Source organism: Populus alba, chromosome 4 (assembly GCF_005239225.2).
Source record: "Populus alba chromosome 4, ASM523922v2, whole genome shotgun sequence".
NCBI classification, from domain to species: Eukaryota; Viridiplantae; Streptophyta; class Magnoliopsida; order Malpighiales; family Salicaceae; genus Populus; species Populus alba.
In genome coordinates, this window is record NC_133287.1 from 590005 (window position 1) to 607742 (window position 17738).

The 17738-nt window shown below is 34.9% G+C and overlaps 1 protein-coding gene across 1 annotated transcript; it reads left to right on the forward strand.

Annotated features, from left to right (window-relative positions):
- The first annotated feature begins 4227 nt into the window (after positions 1–4227).
- LOC118050880 (stigma-specific STIG1-like protein 1) lies at positions 4228–4665 on the forward strand. Its single transcript, XM_035061349.1, has one exon. The coding sequence runs from the start codon at positions 4228–4230 to the stop codon at positions 4663–4665; it is 438 nt and encodes a 145-aa protein (XP_034917240.1).
- Positions 4666–17738: the final 13073 nt, after the last annotated feature.

Sequence of the window (17738 nt, forward strand, 5' to 3'; positions counted from 1 at the left end):
TATAGTCCATAAACTCAAACCATGATTTATTGTATTATAACATCAGCCCATCAAACAAAAAGTAAGAAAACCCAAATCCACAAACACTTTAAAATTAAATCACAGGATGATGAAAAGATTGCACCAAAAAATTCAAGCCGGATTACAGGACCTTCAGTGTCCAATACCCAGTACGCATACCAAACACAGAAACATGAACTTCAAGCAAGATGAAAGTGACTAGCATCCTCTCATGTTTATGTTTTTCAAGTCAGTTGTCGCACGTGTACGACGCTGCGGCGATCGCCCACCACCAACCCTTCATGAATGGTGTTGATGTTTATCTATCTATTGTGAAAAATAAGGTGAGACAAGGAATTCTGTCTCTAAGCAGTAAAAAATGACCGGGAGTCGCCACCTAGTATTCTGGTTACTAGAAACCCTTACTGGTCTTTAGAGATCAGGTATGGAGACTGGTTGCGTAAAGGGAAGGTGTTAGCACCCCAACTACGCCCTACCTAAGGTAGGCTGCATTGTTTTGTCTAATAAAATCTAAGTCATGTTGTGGTTTCTTATTGTTCAGAATATGCATTACGTGTAATGTCATACCCCGGATTCTATTGTCCGAAAAAAAATTAAATATCTGAAATACGCATTACGTATAATGTCATGCCCCGGATACTCAGATATAAACAAAATAAAATTTTTGTTTGTTTTGAAATTTTGGCCAATGTTCTCTTGACTTTAATAAATTGGTTATTAAAGCCAAAATGCATGCTAAATATTGATTTTTGGTGTATATAAAAACACAATATGATTTTTTAGCTTGGAGACACTTGGCCGTATGCACAAAAACATTTTTTTTTAATTTTTGGAAGTTTTGACGAAAACCAGGTAATTTAACATCGGATTTTGTTTTTTTTTTTTTTTTTTTTAGCAACATAAAAACACTGCTAGATATTAATCAAAACGACATGGGAGCCTTGTAAAATTACAAACAACTATATTTTTTAAAAATTATTTTTTTTAAAAAAATAAATAATAATAAAAAAACTAGGCCGGATCTGGCCCAACCATCCTGGGCTGGGCCTGACCCGGCCCATATACTGTGGGCTGGACTCAGCCCAGCCGCGTGGGCTGGGCTGATGTTCCAGCCCACCAGCCAAGAGGCTGGTTACTGTGTTCAGCAACACAGTAACCAGCAAATAATAAGGTAGTTACTGTGCCCAGCACAGTAACTACCGAATTATTTTCATTTTTGATGCAGAACGTGAGTCACGTTCTGCATGCAAAAATGAAAACAGCAGGGAATATATAAACGAAAGGCAGTGGGGGAAGACGATTACCTGGAGCGATGGCGACGCTGGCGGCAGCGGTAGTGACAGACGGTGGCTGAGGCGGCGGTCTTCTTCTTCTCCCCTCTGCTTCGCTGTGCTGTTTTCTTCCTCTGTTTTTCGTTCTCTCTGTCAACAAGGCTTCTTCTCTCTCTGCAGTGGATGTGTTGCCTCCCTCCTGTTCGCAGTGGATCACAGTGGCGGGGAGAGGCGCGGTAGCAGCTGCTGCGGTATTTTTTTTTCTTCCCCGTGTGTGTTGCCTCTGTCAACAACGTCCTCCTCTCTCTGTTTTATTCCTTCTCTCACTCTCTGGTCGCTCTTCTGTTTCTGTGGTGGCAGCTGTTGTTGACGGCGCTATAGGTGGCGGAGGGGTTGTTTTCGCTGCAATGAGGTAGGCAGGCGGTGTTTGCTGCAATCTGTTTTCTTCCCTTGGTGCAGAGACACAGCGGTCGTGCTGGAGGAGTAGATGATGGGTTCGCTGATGAAGACGGTGGTCTCCCTTCCTTTGCACTTTGCTTCCTCTCTGTTTCTGCTCTCCTTTTTTATGTTCTTTCACTCTCCTTACACCCTCCGTTTCTGCAGCTTGCTTCTCTTCCTCCTCAAAACTTTGCCCCCCCCCCCCCCTCTCTCTTTGGTTGGTTCCTCCTTTTATTTATAAGCAAGCGGAGAGGGACCCCCCTGCTCTGTCCCATCGTGGTGCAGGGGGCAGCTGGGCTACCTTACCTCTGCAGGGTAAGGTGGCCGGCATTTACAGGGTATGGTGCCCATTTCTTGGCAGGGTATGGGTTTATAGGTATGGGTCTTGTGTAAGTGGGACGGGAAAAAGAGAGGGAAGAATAGCTGGAAAATTTTCAAAAATCTCTTCTCCCCTATCTTTGCATTTGCAGGGGAGAAAAGCTGCACAGTGCCGTTCAAAACAGCATTGTGCAGGTTTTTTTCAAAAGCTTTTTTTTTTTTTTTTTGAAGAAAAGGAAAATGAATTTGGGAGTGACCAAAAAATGGGTTATGACATCAGTGTCATAGCTAAAAGATATCAAACAACAGACAAAACAATTGAAGGGTGGGTAAGCATGTGAATCTTTTCACCTCATGTTGTCATAACTCAAATTATTAAGCATACTGTCATAAGAGCATTCAATTTATATAGATTTCAACCACACTAAACCACAGCTTTCTGATGCAGAGATTGGTAATCATGTGGTAAAAATCTAGATGAAAATATGCTGCTGCCGTGGGAACTTAATCCAAAGCTTTTGAAGCGCGCCAAATAAAAGCCTACCGTTATTGACGTAAGGGAAATTAAGCATGATCTCATTCAGCAAAGAAAATTTATCCAACATGTTCACATGAGAGGAAAAGAAAGCTTTCCTAGCATAACAGTAAACTCAAGCAAAAGGTACGAGGGAGAAAAAGGCTAAAGAGATCATACCTATCACAGTAGCAGTAACTTGGAGGTTTGATAATTCTGTCTCCAACAGTATGACATTTAGATTCTATCCAAGAAACCCGTCCTCTCTCCCTCATCTTTGATCTTCATATCTTTTAAGATGGAATGAGACCTTGTTGATGGAGATCCCAACCGCTCAAAAACGCTCCATATTTGGTGAAAAGAAAACACCCAGAGTCCTGTGATTTTCTGTACTGTTGAAGACAAGTTGTTTTCATGTCAAGAGAGCATTGCAGGGGCGAAGAAAACTGAACATACCGGTGGGATTTGAAGAAGGTAATATGGGCTATGATTATGATTTGGGGACGATTTGGTGCGTTTTGGTGGGAAGGTTCAAGGCCATTTTGGTGGCTTCTTGGACAGCTTCTCTGGTTCAAAAGAGAGAGAAAAATAAATAGTATTTTAATGACATGTCGTTTAGGATCTTGCTTTAAAGTCAGATGACAAGTCGTTTAATAAAAACAATTAGGTTAAATTAAAATTGTTTTTCAACTTTCAATTAAGTCTAAAATTGTCCCTATCTTTCGTAACCTTTTAAATATTACTCCTAGAATTTTGCAATTGAACTCTTAGATTTATGCATTCCTTACAAAATAGTCATTGTTTTTAGATTTTTTCAATTTAGTCTTAAATTAACTCTTCAAACTTCTAATTCTTTCAATTTTACCCTTAATTAAGTCAATTAAGACCTTTCAAAGTTCAATTAGGTCATTGGATTTGTTCAATTTTTGCAATGTTGCTACCATATTCAACTTTCTTCTTAATTAAGCCTTCATTTTTTAAAACTGGACCGTCAAACTTTGTAATTTTGTCCATGCTAGTTCTTAAACTTTTAATTTGTATAGTATTGACAAAATTTTCAATTAATTTTTCAATATCTATTCAACAAAATCCTAAATTGTGTATTGACCTAACGTATTAAACAATTGTGTATGTATGACTGATTTGAAGTATTATCTTTTTTTTCCCTATTTTTTTTACAGAAAAATAATTTTTTATATAAAAAATATATTTTTTTAAGGAGACATAAAATTAAGTTATGACAAGAAATTCCAAAACCTCAATTGTAAAGGAGAGTATGCTTTCTGTAATCAATTAAGTTCTGAAAAGTCCTCAAATTAATTAGTCCTATAAAATGCTATTTAGGCTAGTTTTATTATTTTTAGATTTATCAAATACTAGAAACAATGGCGTAAAATTAAAACTATTTGTTTGGAGTAATTTTGCTATCTATTTGACCTTTTTTTGTCCTACGGAGGCCAACTTTTCTTTAAATTTAATCAACTCAATTCTTCTTTAATGATATTTAGTCATTTCTAAGCATTGTAATGAATCAAGACGACACAGAGAAAGCAAAACTTGTGAATTCAATTTCCTAATGTCAACTCTCTTACAAAAACTTGTCTATAAAAGCCTATCAAAATAATTCCCATCCAACTAATCCTTGTTTCATACTAGCTAGTAACCATGAAGATGCTAAAGCTCTTCATTGCCCTCTCAACATTAGCTAGTACCGTTACAGCTTTGCATTTAGACAGTTACAACGAAAATCCAAACAGGCAAAGTGAACTCTCGTTGTCCGAAATCCAAGAAGTGACTTCTTTACGAGGGGTTGGTCGCGTCCTGTCTCAACAAAACCTGATAGCCAATCTGACATGCAACAAACTCCCTCGAATTTGTCGACTGAAGACAAGTGCAGGACCAGATTGCTGCAACAAGAGATGTGTTAACGTGAAGAAGGACCGGTTGAACTGCGGTATGTGTGGGTACAAGTGCAAGTACACTGAAATATGCTGCAAGGGCCAGTGTGTGAACGCGTCTTTCGATAAAAGAAATTGCGGTGGATGCAACCAGAAGTGCAAGAAGGGCGAGTTTTGTGTTTATGGGATGTGTAGCTATGCATGATTGCTTCACGAACTGCATAATTTTCTGCTGTATACATCTTCTTGTTTCTGCAAAATTGAGTCTCTTGCTTGCTCCGAAGAGCATTGGGGTGCATGTGTTGGCTCATTAATATATGTCACATCACCACATTATGAGAGCATATATAGTTGTAATCTTACCACCGAGTATAAATGAGTAAAAAGTTTACAGAAGCATAACCTTTGCAATCACAAGGTCTACATATGTGAACGTGAACATAAATATATAGCTAGCATATTATAAGTATGATTGTCGAACACTCATCTAAATTTAAAAAAATTTTAATTTATAAGTGTGATTTTAAAATATAATTTATATTATTTTTTGTTATATTTTCTGAATATAAACTTTTTGAATTAAATTTGCATATATTACATATTAAAGAGACTCCACTATATATTTAAAAATAATTTTAATCTAAAATTTTTTAAATAAATTCTCAATATAATTTATATTATTTTTTAATATTTATAATCTTTCATACAATGCATTGCTAAACCAAATGTTGAATACCAATGAAATCCATAAATATTAATGAGAGAAATTAGAGAGTTTTAAATAAGCACAAAGATGAATACTAATAACAAATTTAAAATTAGACATGTTATGATTTGTGGTAATATTTTTTTTAAAGATTTTTTTATTTAGAAATGAATCAAAATAATATATTTTTAATTTATTTTTTGACATTAACATATCAAAACGATTAAAAAAACATAAAAAAATAATTAATTTGAAGCCAAAAAAAAATTAAAATCTTTTAGAAGCGTGGCCAAACTGCAAAAAAAAATAAAATAACACCTTAAAATCTTCTTTATCTATATATAGTTATAGAAAAGAAAAGAAAAATATAATGATCTTCCTTTTATTTTTTTTTTTTGGTTTTATTGTGACCCTCAACAAGCCTTTAACTAGCCTTCCTTGTTGAAAATTAAACTTGATTTTTCTAAAAAACAAAGGAATTTTCATAGGTTGAAAACTAGTTCGACCAATTAGATTAAATAAATCGGTTGATCAATTGAAAAATTATCAATTAATTCAGTCGGCAGAATACAATTCATATTAAGATTAGTATTTTCTCATATTAATTTATTTCTGATTGTCTAGAATTTAATTTAAGCCTATAAAAAGTTTATAATTCAATATTATTAAATTGTACAAAAGAGAGAGAATAACTAAGAAACACTTAATTAAAAATATACTTTCCTTTAAATATTTTTTTTGTTCTTGAGTTATTGACTTTGTATTATTTTTTTAATCTTGTATAACATCCAGCTTTCTTCCAACACTTCTAAGATGAGATCCATCGATGGAAATCACAAATTTTAACAATTAGACTATCCCTTTGAGGACATGATATTCCCACTTTGTTCTATAATTTTATGTGGGAAACAGTTGTAAAGTTCAAATAAAGAAAGAGAAAAGTGATACTTAATCAATCTAGCTGCTCAATGGTTTAGCATATGATCAGGCATTCGCTTCAACTCTAAGAAAAACCGCAAGCATCGGTCAAACTAAGCATGTGCATAGGGAAGGTGCACAGTATCAAGCAGTTTCTTGTTGATGCAAGTTCACAAGAAAGGAAGTAATGGCTGCCCATATATCGTTTAGTTGCCTAAAAAAGTCAGGCTTCATTTACATTTGTCACGGATTATTGGCAGCTATCAGAGGAGAAGTTGACGGAGGACTAAAGAGAAGAGAATAAAATATTATTTGCAAGTCTGCAACACATGCTTTGGACCTGCGAATGTTCTTGGTCATTGCATATTGCAAGGTAGCCGAACTGTGGAGAAATATATATCTATGATTTGGAAATAATGAAAAGTCAAAACTTGAAGCAAAATCCCAACCCTTTTCTTCTGTAAAGGAAATTGTGAGATGCCTTCACGCAATTGCCAAGGTAAAGGAAAGAAAGTGCTTCTATAACTGACATGAGAAATTCAGAAATCAAACGCTGGAAAAAGCAAAATGAAAATTGCTGGAGCTTATTGGTAATGTGGGCTGCAGAATTGGTCATTAACTGTGAAGAAAGTCTGCTTCCCTTTCTTTTGACAACTCATATTTGCCACAGTAATTCTCATTGTTTTGCTAGGCGTTCACTGTGTAACCAATTGATTACAGGGGCAGCTGATTGTAACTTTGTATTTTAGCCTGATCTTCTTAAAAGTGTTTTATATTTAGAAATATATTAAAAATATTTAAAAACATTTTTAAAAAAATATTAATTCGATCTTTTTTTAATAAAAAACCAATTTTAAAAGCAGCTAATTAAGACGCAAAACGTATAAACAATCACTTAAACATGATGCATGTTTAAGCATTTTTTTTAACCTTCTCTAACTTTTCTTTGAACATTTTTTTTTTCAAATAGATAAGATATAATGAGTAATTACATAATCAAAAAGTTAATTTTAGTAATTATTGTTTAACAAGGTACAAAAAATCATATGACAACGAAGAGAGACTCAAATATTAGCCTGACAAAAGACATTTTACATGTGCTCTTACAACCTTGGTTGGGGCCATATGAGCCCAACACATCTGAGGTATCCATGTTCAGGAAGTTTCTGCACGGGCACCTATAGATTGATCAACATGCTTTTCTATCCTCCATGTTTTAGGTTCTTCTCCTCTTCCCCATTTCCTATTTTTCCTATTTTAGGCACGAAAAAATAAATACTTGGCCACTAAAGAAAAAGACCTAGCTCCACCATTATGGAAAAAAAATTGGAAATTTTTTCCCTAATAGCCTGCTATAAATACCTTCACAGTATCCTTCCTCCCTTCACCGAAAGCTAGCATCATTATTTATAATTACCTCACAAACTCTCAAAAGGTCTCTTGTCATGAAGTCATCAACAATTTTGTTTACCTTGCTAGTGCTTATAGCCTTAGCCAACATTCAATCAGCAACACCAATGGTTAAACAATCCCATGTTAGCGTAGAAAAACATAGCACCAATGACCTTCCCTTGCAAAGAGACGAGGAACAGCCACATCTCCTTACAAGTGGTCGTTTCCTTGCTAGTAAAGTGACCATGACATGTGACAAATACCCCCCAATTTGTCGTGCCAAAGGAAGTGCTGGGCCTGACTGCTGCAGAAAACAGTGTGTTAATGTGATGTCCGACAAGCTTAACTGTGGTAAGTGTGGCAAAAAATGCAAGTATTCAGAGATGTGCTGTCAAGGGAAGTGTGTTGACCCTTCTGTTGATGAGAAACACTGTGGCAAGTGTAATCAAAAGTGCAAAAAGGGAAGCTCTTGCTTGTATGGATTGTGTAGCTACGCTAATTAATTAGATTTTGCATGAGAAACGGAATTCATGGACCTTCAGCAACATCAGATGGGTTAGTCATGTCATGCATGGTCAATAGGATTGTGCTGTGTGTTACCGATAAAGGCGAGCAATCGATTTGGGGTGGGCTAGCTTTTGCATTGATTTTATGTTGTTGATTTTCAAGTTTATGTAATCATTACTTCTATAAATTTTAATCCAAAATTATGTTTTATACTTCTCTCCTGTGCTCTCCATCTGTCTAGAATTTCTAACCATCGATCCGAAGATACCATTTACGAGATTAGGGCCTGTTTGTCTTAACTTACTTTTCATCTTGCTTTTTAACTAGCTAGTAAAAAAATAATAAAGTTTTTTATTCTTCAAATAAATTGGAAAGCAAAATAGACCCCAAAGCTTGAATTCCTAATTACATTTAAGATCCAAATTGGCATCAATCTCAAGTTCCTCAATACCATGCATCACATACAAATCCATGCATGTCAGAAAAACTCAAAATCAATCAAACAATAAAACAAAGAGAATTCTCCAAAATTGTCATAACATTAATTAATTCTTTCTTTAAAATAGATCCTTTTTTGACATTTAAATTCAATCACCCAATTCACTGCCAAGTTTTTTTTCATCTAGAGTGAGGACTTTATAGTCCCGTATGTCAACATGAAAGCTCCTGGTATGTTGCTTCAAATTTTTGTTTTTGAGTACACGAGAGTGTGTTTCCACTTGTGTTTGGGTATGTTTTAAAAGTGTATTTGTCTTGAAAAAAATATTTAATCAATATTTTTTAGTGTTTTTTGATGATTTTAATGTGATGATGTCAAATAAAAAAAATTATTTTTATTATATTTTTAAGCGAAAATCATTTTTAAAAAGCATCTTTCACCACACTACTAAAAATACACTAAGAATATTTGTGTCCGACATTAAGCACTCGGATATGGATATTTGGACACTTCAGTTATGTGAAAACAAATAAAGAATTTTAAAAATTAGCCAGGTAAGACATAGGTATACATGTTGACACAAATATGTGCTAGATTTAAGATCTAAAATTTTAAAAAGTTTGAGCAACATAGAAATTTTAAAAAGTTTGAGCAACATAGAGCTAGGGCATTGTGGTGGGAAGGTTTCCAATGTTTACAGCACTTTTGTTACCAAAATGGACTACTATTTATTCCATTATCAATAGCAATAATGCAATATTATCTTTGTTGAAGTAAAAATGATATTTCAAAGAGCTTGAGCATTTGAAACATTCTTGGGTGCAAACCCAAGGATGTTGAGTTTAGCAGCTTACCAAACCCATATTTGTTTGTGTTCAGCATATAGCTAAACCTAGAAATGTTAAGTATGTTAGCTTGTTAGATTTATATTTGCTTAGATTCAATGCTCAACTAAACCTAGAAATATTGGGCTTGGAAGCAAGCTAGACCTATATCATCTAGCTTGACATTCTAAGTATCCTACGTATGTTAGGTTTATCACTTTGCCTCTAACCTTTTTAGATATAATCTTAATTAAAATTTAAAAATACGTTGATACATCAAATAACTAACATGCCCGGTTTCTCAATGGAAGAACCATCAACTAATTCATGGTTACTTCAAGTTAATTGAAACCTAAACATTGCTAGTATTGGTCCATCTTCTAAGTAAATCAGATCATATATATATTGAAAAGGCTCATCAATAAACTTAATCCAGCGGCTACTACATGCAAGATTAAAGAGAACACATAGTCCTAATATGGTGAAAAATTGTTGAATATCAAGTTATTTCTAGCTAGCTAAAGAGACCACAGAGTTGAGTAGAAAATTAGGTGCTAAATTTTACGTTGCAATCGACCCTACAAAAAAAAAATCCATTAACAAGGAAATCATCAACCAAGGCTGGAATCACCCAAACAAAACCACATTATAACAGCAGAATCTTGTGTTTCATTACAAAACAGACTGCAAACATTGTAGTCAAAGATACAAATACTCTTGTAGTCACTTTAAGTTACTATAAAAAAAAAAAAAACCCATAATATTGTTGAAACTTGACACAAAATGAGCATTCATTTCTATTATATCCTTATCATACTACAAATACTCTTGTAGTCACTTTAAGTTACTATATAAAAAAAAAAAACCCATAATATCAACTTTTTTATTATTATTTTTTGAGTTTCAATGATCTTTTAGTCAATTATTTTTTAAAATTCACCTCTTAATATTTTAATTTAAAAATGAAGAAGTTTTGCAACACTAAGGAGTATATATATAGTCGGTTATGGAGAAACTTGAGGGTATTTGGAAGGAATGTGAATATGTGATATTAAGTTAGATAGGGGATTTTAATTAGTTAAAAGGCTAGCATTTATAGCTACAAAACTCAGAATTTGAAACAGACAAGAGTTTGACAATCAGGACTCAAAACTAATATAGCTTCAACATGAAATTCAAACTATTAAGAATATAATGGTGGATAGGCAACTTAGAAATGATGAATGTTTTGAGCTGTAAACATTATGATCCAAGCAATGAGACGTAAGTAAGTGTGTAAGATCAATTTGGTGTCAAAAATCATGAAAGACCTCGTGCAAGATTGGGGATAAGAACATAAAATTCTTGCATGTCACAACTATTACTCGAAGAGGCATAAACTTTATCAATCGAATCAAATGTAATGATAAACTACATACCTTTCCAATAAACATTAAGGAAGCAGTAACTTTTTTACTTTTTAAGTTTGTTCACTAATGACACTACTAGAAGAGCAACAATGAGACCGCTTCAATTCACCAAACTCTCCACACGATGGGTTTATGTTCACCTTCTACAAGATAATATGGCATATGATAGAGCCTGCCATCTTTGATATGGTACATAAATCTTTCAAGCTTAGGAAATTACCAAAGAGGTTTAATGTCTCTTATCTAGTTTTGGTCCCAAAAACAAAATTGTATATTAAATTTTCAAAGTCTTGTACAAAATTGTTGGAAAATTGTTATCCAATAGATTGAGACAAGTTATGCCTAGCATTATTAGTGCTAACCAGACAACTTTCATCTTTAGTAGGCAAATCTTAGATGGCTTCATGATAGCAAATGAAGTTATATAAAATGTAAGGAAAAGTGGGCATCATGGTTTTGTTATGAAAGTGTACTTCCATAAGGCTTTTGATTTAGTTATTTGCTTGTATCTAGAGGAAGTGATGTCATACATGGGTTTGGGAAAGAGGTGGATTTTTCTTATTCATGAATGCATTACGGGATCTAAATTATCAATTCTTACTAATGGCTCTCCAAGCATGGAGTTTAGAGTCCATCGTGGTCTATGTCAAGGCGACCTACTGTCGTCTTTTTTAACATAGTTGTGGAAGGGTTATCAGTTCTATTCAACAAAGCTTCAAATTATGGTTTATTTAAAGGAATTAATTGCAAAAATGACATGCATCTAAGTCATCTGCAATATACATATGATACCTTAGTGTTTAGTGCTAATGACTTCCATTCGATATCAACTACTAAAAGGGTTTTGAGGTGGTTTAAGCTAGCTTCAAGTCTGAAGGTCAACTTTCATAAAAGTTATTGGTTGGAATCAACCTAGATGATGAATATACGACAAAAAATGGTAAATGTAATAAATTGCAAATGAGACTAAATCCCAATCCCGTACTTAGGACTTCTATTAGGAGCAAATTGCTTTGTTTGGCAGTTCCTGCAAAATTGATATGCGGCAGGCTTTGTAATTTTTCGTCCCGCCAGGCTATGGCGTTTAATGAAACCATATTCTTCTCAAAAAAAAAAATCCAAAATGACTCTCCACTTGAAAACTTGTAATAAATACCATCTGAACAAGATTAGGTCTATGGAAAGGATGCTTATTGAGCATGGCAAAAAAAAAAAGTCTTATTAAAATTATGGTGCCCTCCCTCCTCTTATATTACATGTATGTGTTTCTTATGCTAGGTCACCACTTCAATTAAAAAGAGATTCTTATGGTGTGGCGATTTAAAAGATAAAAAAAAAAATTATAACATTACATAGCATATATTAGTCGGGGAAAGAATAGAGAAGGTCTAGACATTGGTTCACTAGAAGGCAAGAACAAGGATTTGCTATTTAAAAGGCTATGGTTAATCTTGGAGGACGACAAGAGCTTATTAGTAAAGAGTATTAGATTTCTTTCACTAAAGGCCTACCAAATACTTCATCCATCTATTTCAGAAACATGGCAATCCATAAATTCTACATTAGCACAGACTTTGCAATTAGAGAGGCTTTGAAGAATAATTGTTGGTATTGGGCTGGCAATGACAAATACATCAACTTCTAGACAAATAAATAGTTATCTTATGGGATGTTAAAAAATCTTTATCCACGTCTATTTTTCTTGTCCACAACACCTTCATCATGTTTGCTAGATATTGGGGAGTACGTCTCAGCTTAGTGGAAGTGGAGGTTATATTGGAAAAGATACATACGACTATTAAAAGAGGAGCAGTTACATAGTATGCTCAACTGCTAGTAGGTATAACTTTGCATAAAAAACAGAGATGATACAAGAATGTGGGAAGGAGAAGTAACTGGTGTTTTATACTATCTAGTCCGAAAGTGATTTAATTGATAACATCTATTATTCAGGAAACTTCCCTTACTCTTCCCTCTTGTGGAAATTCCACACCAAAAGATCAAAATGTTCATATGACTGTTACTGCATGGCAGAGTGTGTGCTAGAGCCTTTCCTAGCGTATCATCATTTGATACATCCCAACCAAGAAATATATCCCTTTTGTGAACATGAAACAAAAACACATGGAGACTGTGGTAACAATTTCAAATTAGTTTGGCATCTTTGGGTGCATGCTGAATAGAATAGATCAAATCATCAATTTAATGGTTGGACATGGAAAAAGACAAGTTCTAGTGAAGTGCCTTAATGATGTTATTGTATAGCATTTTATAGGGGTATTTGGATTGCAAAAAACAAGCTAATCTTTGAGGATAAAATGTCAGATTGGAATTTATAGTTTCAGCTCATTCTCCATCTTCTAACATTTTGATTAAAGGCTTGAAACAATAACTTTACATACACAGGGAATGATTCAATTAGAGGCCTTGACGGTATTTTATCATGGACTAATAAGTGAAGTGTTCTTGATTTTAGAAACTTAGCAAAACTTCTTTTTTGCACATCCTTTAATGTTTTGAATTCTCACTCCTCTCTTTTATTTCCATCTCACTCACATATTTTTTAAGTTTCAAACAGTGCTTAATTTCTCGTGTGCGGATCTAATCCAACCCCAAAATATTGAAATGTTCAATTAAGGTTTTCACATTTCAGGTGCTTGTTGATCTCTAGTTTTTTGACGAAAAACAATCGAACCACTTGGTCATACTGGTGAGCTAGAAACTTAGGATACAAATTAAAATAATGTTGTCTAACAATCCTGATGAATTAAGGTCAACGAGAGGCTATGTGGAAGTGCTCCCATAACGGTTTTTAAAGTTCGTCAAACACGCAGGGTGCCTTGTACGATTTGCTTGAGAAAAATGAAACAAGAAAAGTCAGCTAAAGATGCTTGCTGAAAAAAGACTCTAATAATCTGTGTTGACATGTAATTATGGTAGCAAGAAGTTACAATTATCCTTGCCTTTTCCTATTTTATATCAACTATCATGCATATACTTGACAACAAACACACAGTGAGTGCGGAACGAAATCAATTGCTAATTGTTTTAACACTGCATCCACCTCGGTGAATTGACACGCTGATCAGCTTAAATTAGAAAAAAAAATATCTAGTTAATCTGATAATATTATTGATCCAATCAAATTTAATTAGAATATAATTATCAATTCACGGACTTTTAAAAAAAATTATTAAAATAATATTATTTTAATTATTTTTTTTTAATTAACTTGGTGATCAAGGCATTGCCCCAGTCGAACATCTGATGGAGTTTTAAAACTATGCCAATTATAATGAATGCTTACGTGTGAAAAAAAAAAAACAACGATAACCAGTAACCAGGAGGTGACTCACCTACCTAATCCAAGACCTAATTTTGGATATATTATTCTTTCAAAGCCTAACTTGGTTTGCTACTAGATTTCGACATTAACTTGGAAAAAAAAAAGTTGAATAAGACCACTCCACTACTAGCACACAACATGAGAAACCATGCAATTTCCTTTCAAATTCGAGTTGCTTTCATACGATGAGGAACCCTTTATAAATACCTCATCAAAGCCTTCATTCTTCTCCATTAAATCATCCATATCTTAACCCCTCTCAATCTCTCCTCCATCAATACTTCAATATCTTCTTGAGGTATACACATTTTACTTGCCTAGCTCGGTTAATTTCTAATACAAAACACCATGAAGTTTCTTAAGATATTCTTTTTGCTAGCCATGCTCATGTCTTTAGCCATTAATCTTTCTGCTACACCGTCTGAGGAAGAATCATTCCTTGACTTTGATAACGAAGATGAGGAAAACTCTGATCTTCCACAGCCTGAGAACCAAGAAACAACTTTCATCTTTTACGAGGGGCAAACCGCTTTCTGGCCCAGACTCGGGGGTGTCATGACATGTGACAAGTACCCTAAGGGTTTGTCGTGTCAAGGGCAGCCCTGGTCCAGATTGCTGCAAGAAAAAGTGTGTGAATGTGATGACAGACAGGCTCAACTGCGGCATGTGTGGTAAGAAGTGCAAGTATCCGGAGATTTGCTGCAAAGGTCAGTGTGTGAACCCGATGTCTGACAAGAAAAACTGTGGGGGTTGCGGCAACAAGTGCAAGAAAGGGAGTAAATGTCAGTATGGAATGTGCAGCTATGCATAGAAATCCATGGCTCCATGCGTGCACGTATATATCTACTTGATCTCGGACCAAACAAGTAGAGATTTGCAGCTTAAATTGAATTTGATTGTAGTAGAAACAGCTACATCTATACATATGTAGTTAGTAGCATAGTCGTTTGGGCAAGGAAAAAAGCCGAAAACGATCTTCCAATCATCGGCTTCGCTAGCTGGGGTTTTATTTATTCTTTCAATTCAATGCCCTTATTGTAAGAAGGGGTATATATATCCTTAATTCTTCATGAATTGTTTCAAGTTATTCTTCTATATAAGGTTTATAGTTAATATTTTTCGTTTTTTCATTTTTCTACTATTTATTGTTAACTACACGGCAACTATTGCAATATGCCAAGCAAAACTGGAATAGATAATTATTGAATAGAAATGTTAGCTATTAAATAGCCTTATAAAGATAACAGAAAGACCACAAATTCAGCCCATTATCTATGCTAACAGAAGTGGTAACGTGTACAATGGAAATAAGAAAAAGTCTTCCTAGTAAATAGGAACTTTATTTGCAGAACAAAAGAATAATTCTTATCAAAATCCCTCCCTTAAACTTACTGTCATTCAACAGTTAGTTTTATACTATCAGCATCGCAGACACCCATCATCCTTCGAAGTCTTTGAAAAACATCGACCTTTAATGGTTTGGTCATTATGTCTGCTACCTGATCCTTGCTCCCACAATGAATTAAAGCAATCGAACCTTCCTTCGTGAGATTTCGTAGAAAATGATACCTCACATCGATATGTTTACTTCGACCATGCATCACAGGATTCTTGGACAACTTGATGGTTGAACTGTTATCACATCTGATCAAAGTACAAGTCTCATTATTGTATTCAAACTCCTTCAGTACTCTTTTCATCCATATGGCTTGACACGCACAAACTGCAGCTGCTATAAATTCTGCTTCTGTAGTGGACAATGTGACAATAGGCTGTTTCTTTGAACTCCACGTTACAGCACCTGAACTTAATAAAAACACATAACCACTTGTGCTCTTTCGATCTTCCATATCTCCTGCATAATCACTATCAGTGAAAAGCAAGAAGTCCATCATCTCCAACTTTTCTGTAGTAAATACCATAATTTACCGTTCCTTTTTAAGTACCGAAGAACTCGCTTTGCAGCCTGTAAATGCAACTCAGTTGGTCTTGACATGAATCTGCTTATAAGACTTGTGGCAAACATCATATCCGGTCTTGTGGCAGTGAGATACATCAAACTTCCCACAATTTGTTTAAAATATGTCTCATCTATAGTAGTACCATTTTCATCTTTATTGATCTTAAAAACCTGGGATAATTGGACTGCTCACTTCATTACTTTCAAGCATTCCAAATCTCTTTAAGATTTCAAGAGCATAATTTCTTTGATATATAAAAATACCATCCGCTTGTTGAAGCACTTCTATGCCAAGAAAAAATCTCATGCTCCCCAAATCAGTCATATCAAACTCTCTCATCATTGAATTTTTGAAATCGCACATCATATTTTTTATCATCACCAGTAAAAATCAAATCATCAACATAAATACTTACAATGATGATTTTTTCCTGCTGCATTCTTCTTTGTGAAAAGTGTTTGCTCACTATCACACTTCTGAAATCCCTCCTTGATAAAGTGTCCCTCAATTCGACTAAACCATGCTCGTGGAGCCTGTTTTAATCCATACAGTGCTTTTGTGTAATTTGTAGACCAAGTGTTCCTTTCCTTCTATCTCGTAACCCTTGGTTGCTTTAATATAAACTTCTTCGCTTAGTTCTCCATATAAGAAAAGCTGACTTGACATCTAGCTGAAAAATCTTTCATCCCTTTTGTGCTGCCAGGGCAATGATCATTCTCACAGTGTCCATTCTTGCTACTGGTGCAAAAACCTCCGTGTAGTCTATTCCATGTTTTTGCGAATAGCCTTTAGCTACAAGCCGTGCTTTGTGCTTGTCGATTTCGCCATGTTCATTGTATTTGGTCTTGTATACCCATTTGACACCAATTTTCTTTGCTCCGGTGGGCAATTCACGCAAGGACCATGTGTTATTTTTTTTAATTGAGCTGATCTCAATGTCCATAGCTTGTCTCCACTTTGCATCCGTTACTGAATCTTCCAAATAAAGAGGATCCCCTGTTGACATATTCTGAACAATATGTGCTTCGTCTTCTATTTTCTCATCGGCCAAGAGGACATAATCATGCAGGTAAGAGGGAGGACGTCGTGTTCTTTGATTACGTAATCTCTCTGTATCATCATTAAACATGTTACTGCTTTCACCCTCTTCTCCCTCAAATTCACTCACCCGTGCCCTTCCCTGAAGTTCATTCACCCGTGTATTAATTTCCCTTGCATCACTCACCCTTGCATCATTTTCACTCACCATTTCATCACTGTCCCCATGATTCTCACTATTTTCATGCACTCGATCCCCATTATTTTCACTCACCTTTATGTTGCTTTCCCCATGAATTTCAGTGTCTGCACTCACCCTCTCTACTTCATCACTGTTATTTTCTCCCCAATCTAAATCTAACAAGATTTGGCTCTCATAACATACATCCCAATTCCATTGTTCATCCTCCTCAAAAATAACATCTCTACTAACAACAATTTTTTTTGCTAATGGATCAAATAAACGATAACCCTTTGATTCTTCACTCACCCCTAACAAAACACATGGAAAACTTCTGTCATCTAATTTACCTCTTTTAGCAGCAGGGACATGCACATGAGCTAGGCAGCCGAATACCCTGAAATGCTCAACAGAAGGCTTCACACCACTCCACGCCTCTTGTGGTGTGATATTCTTCACTGCCAAAGTAGGACAACGATTCAAGACATAAAAAGTCCATTTCACAGCTTCAGGCCAGAATGTTTTTGGAAGCTTTTTATCAGATAGCATCGATCTAA

What these genes read in the sequence shown, in the direction of transcription:
- LOC118050880 (XM_035061349.1), top strand. Translation starts at nt 4,228, where the DNA reads ATGAAGATGCTAAAGCTCTTCATTGCCCTCTCAACATTAGCTAGTACC.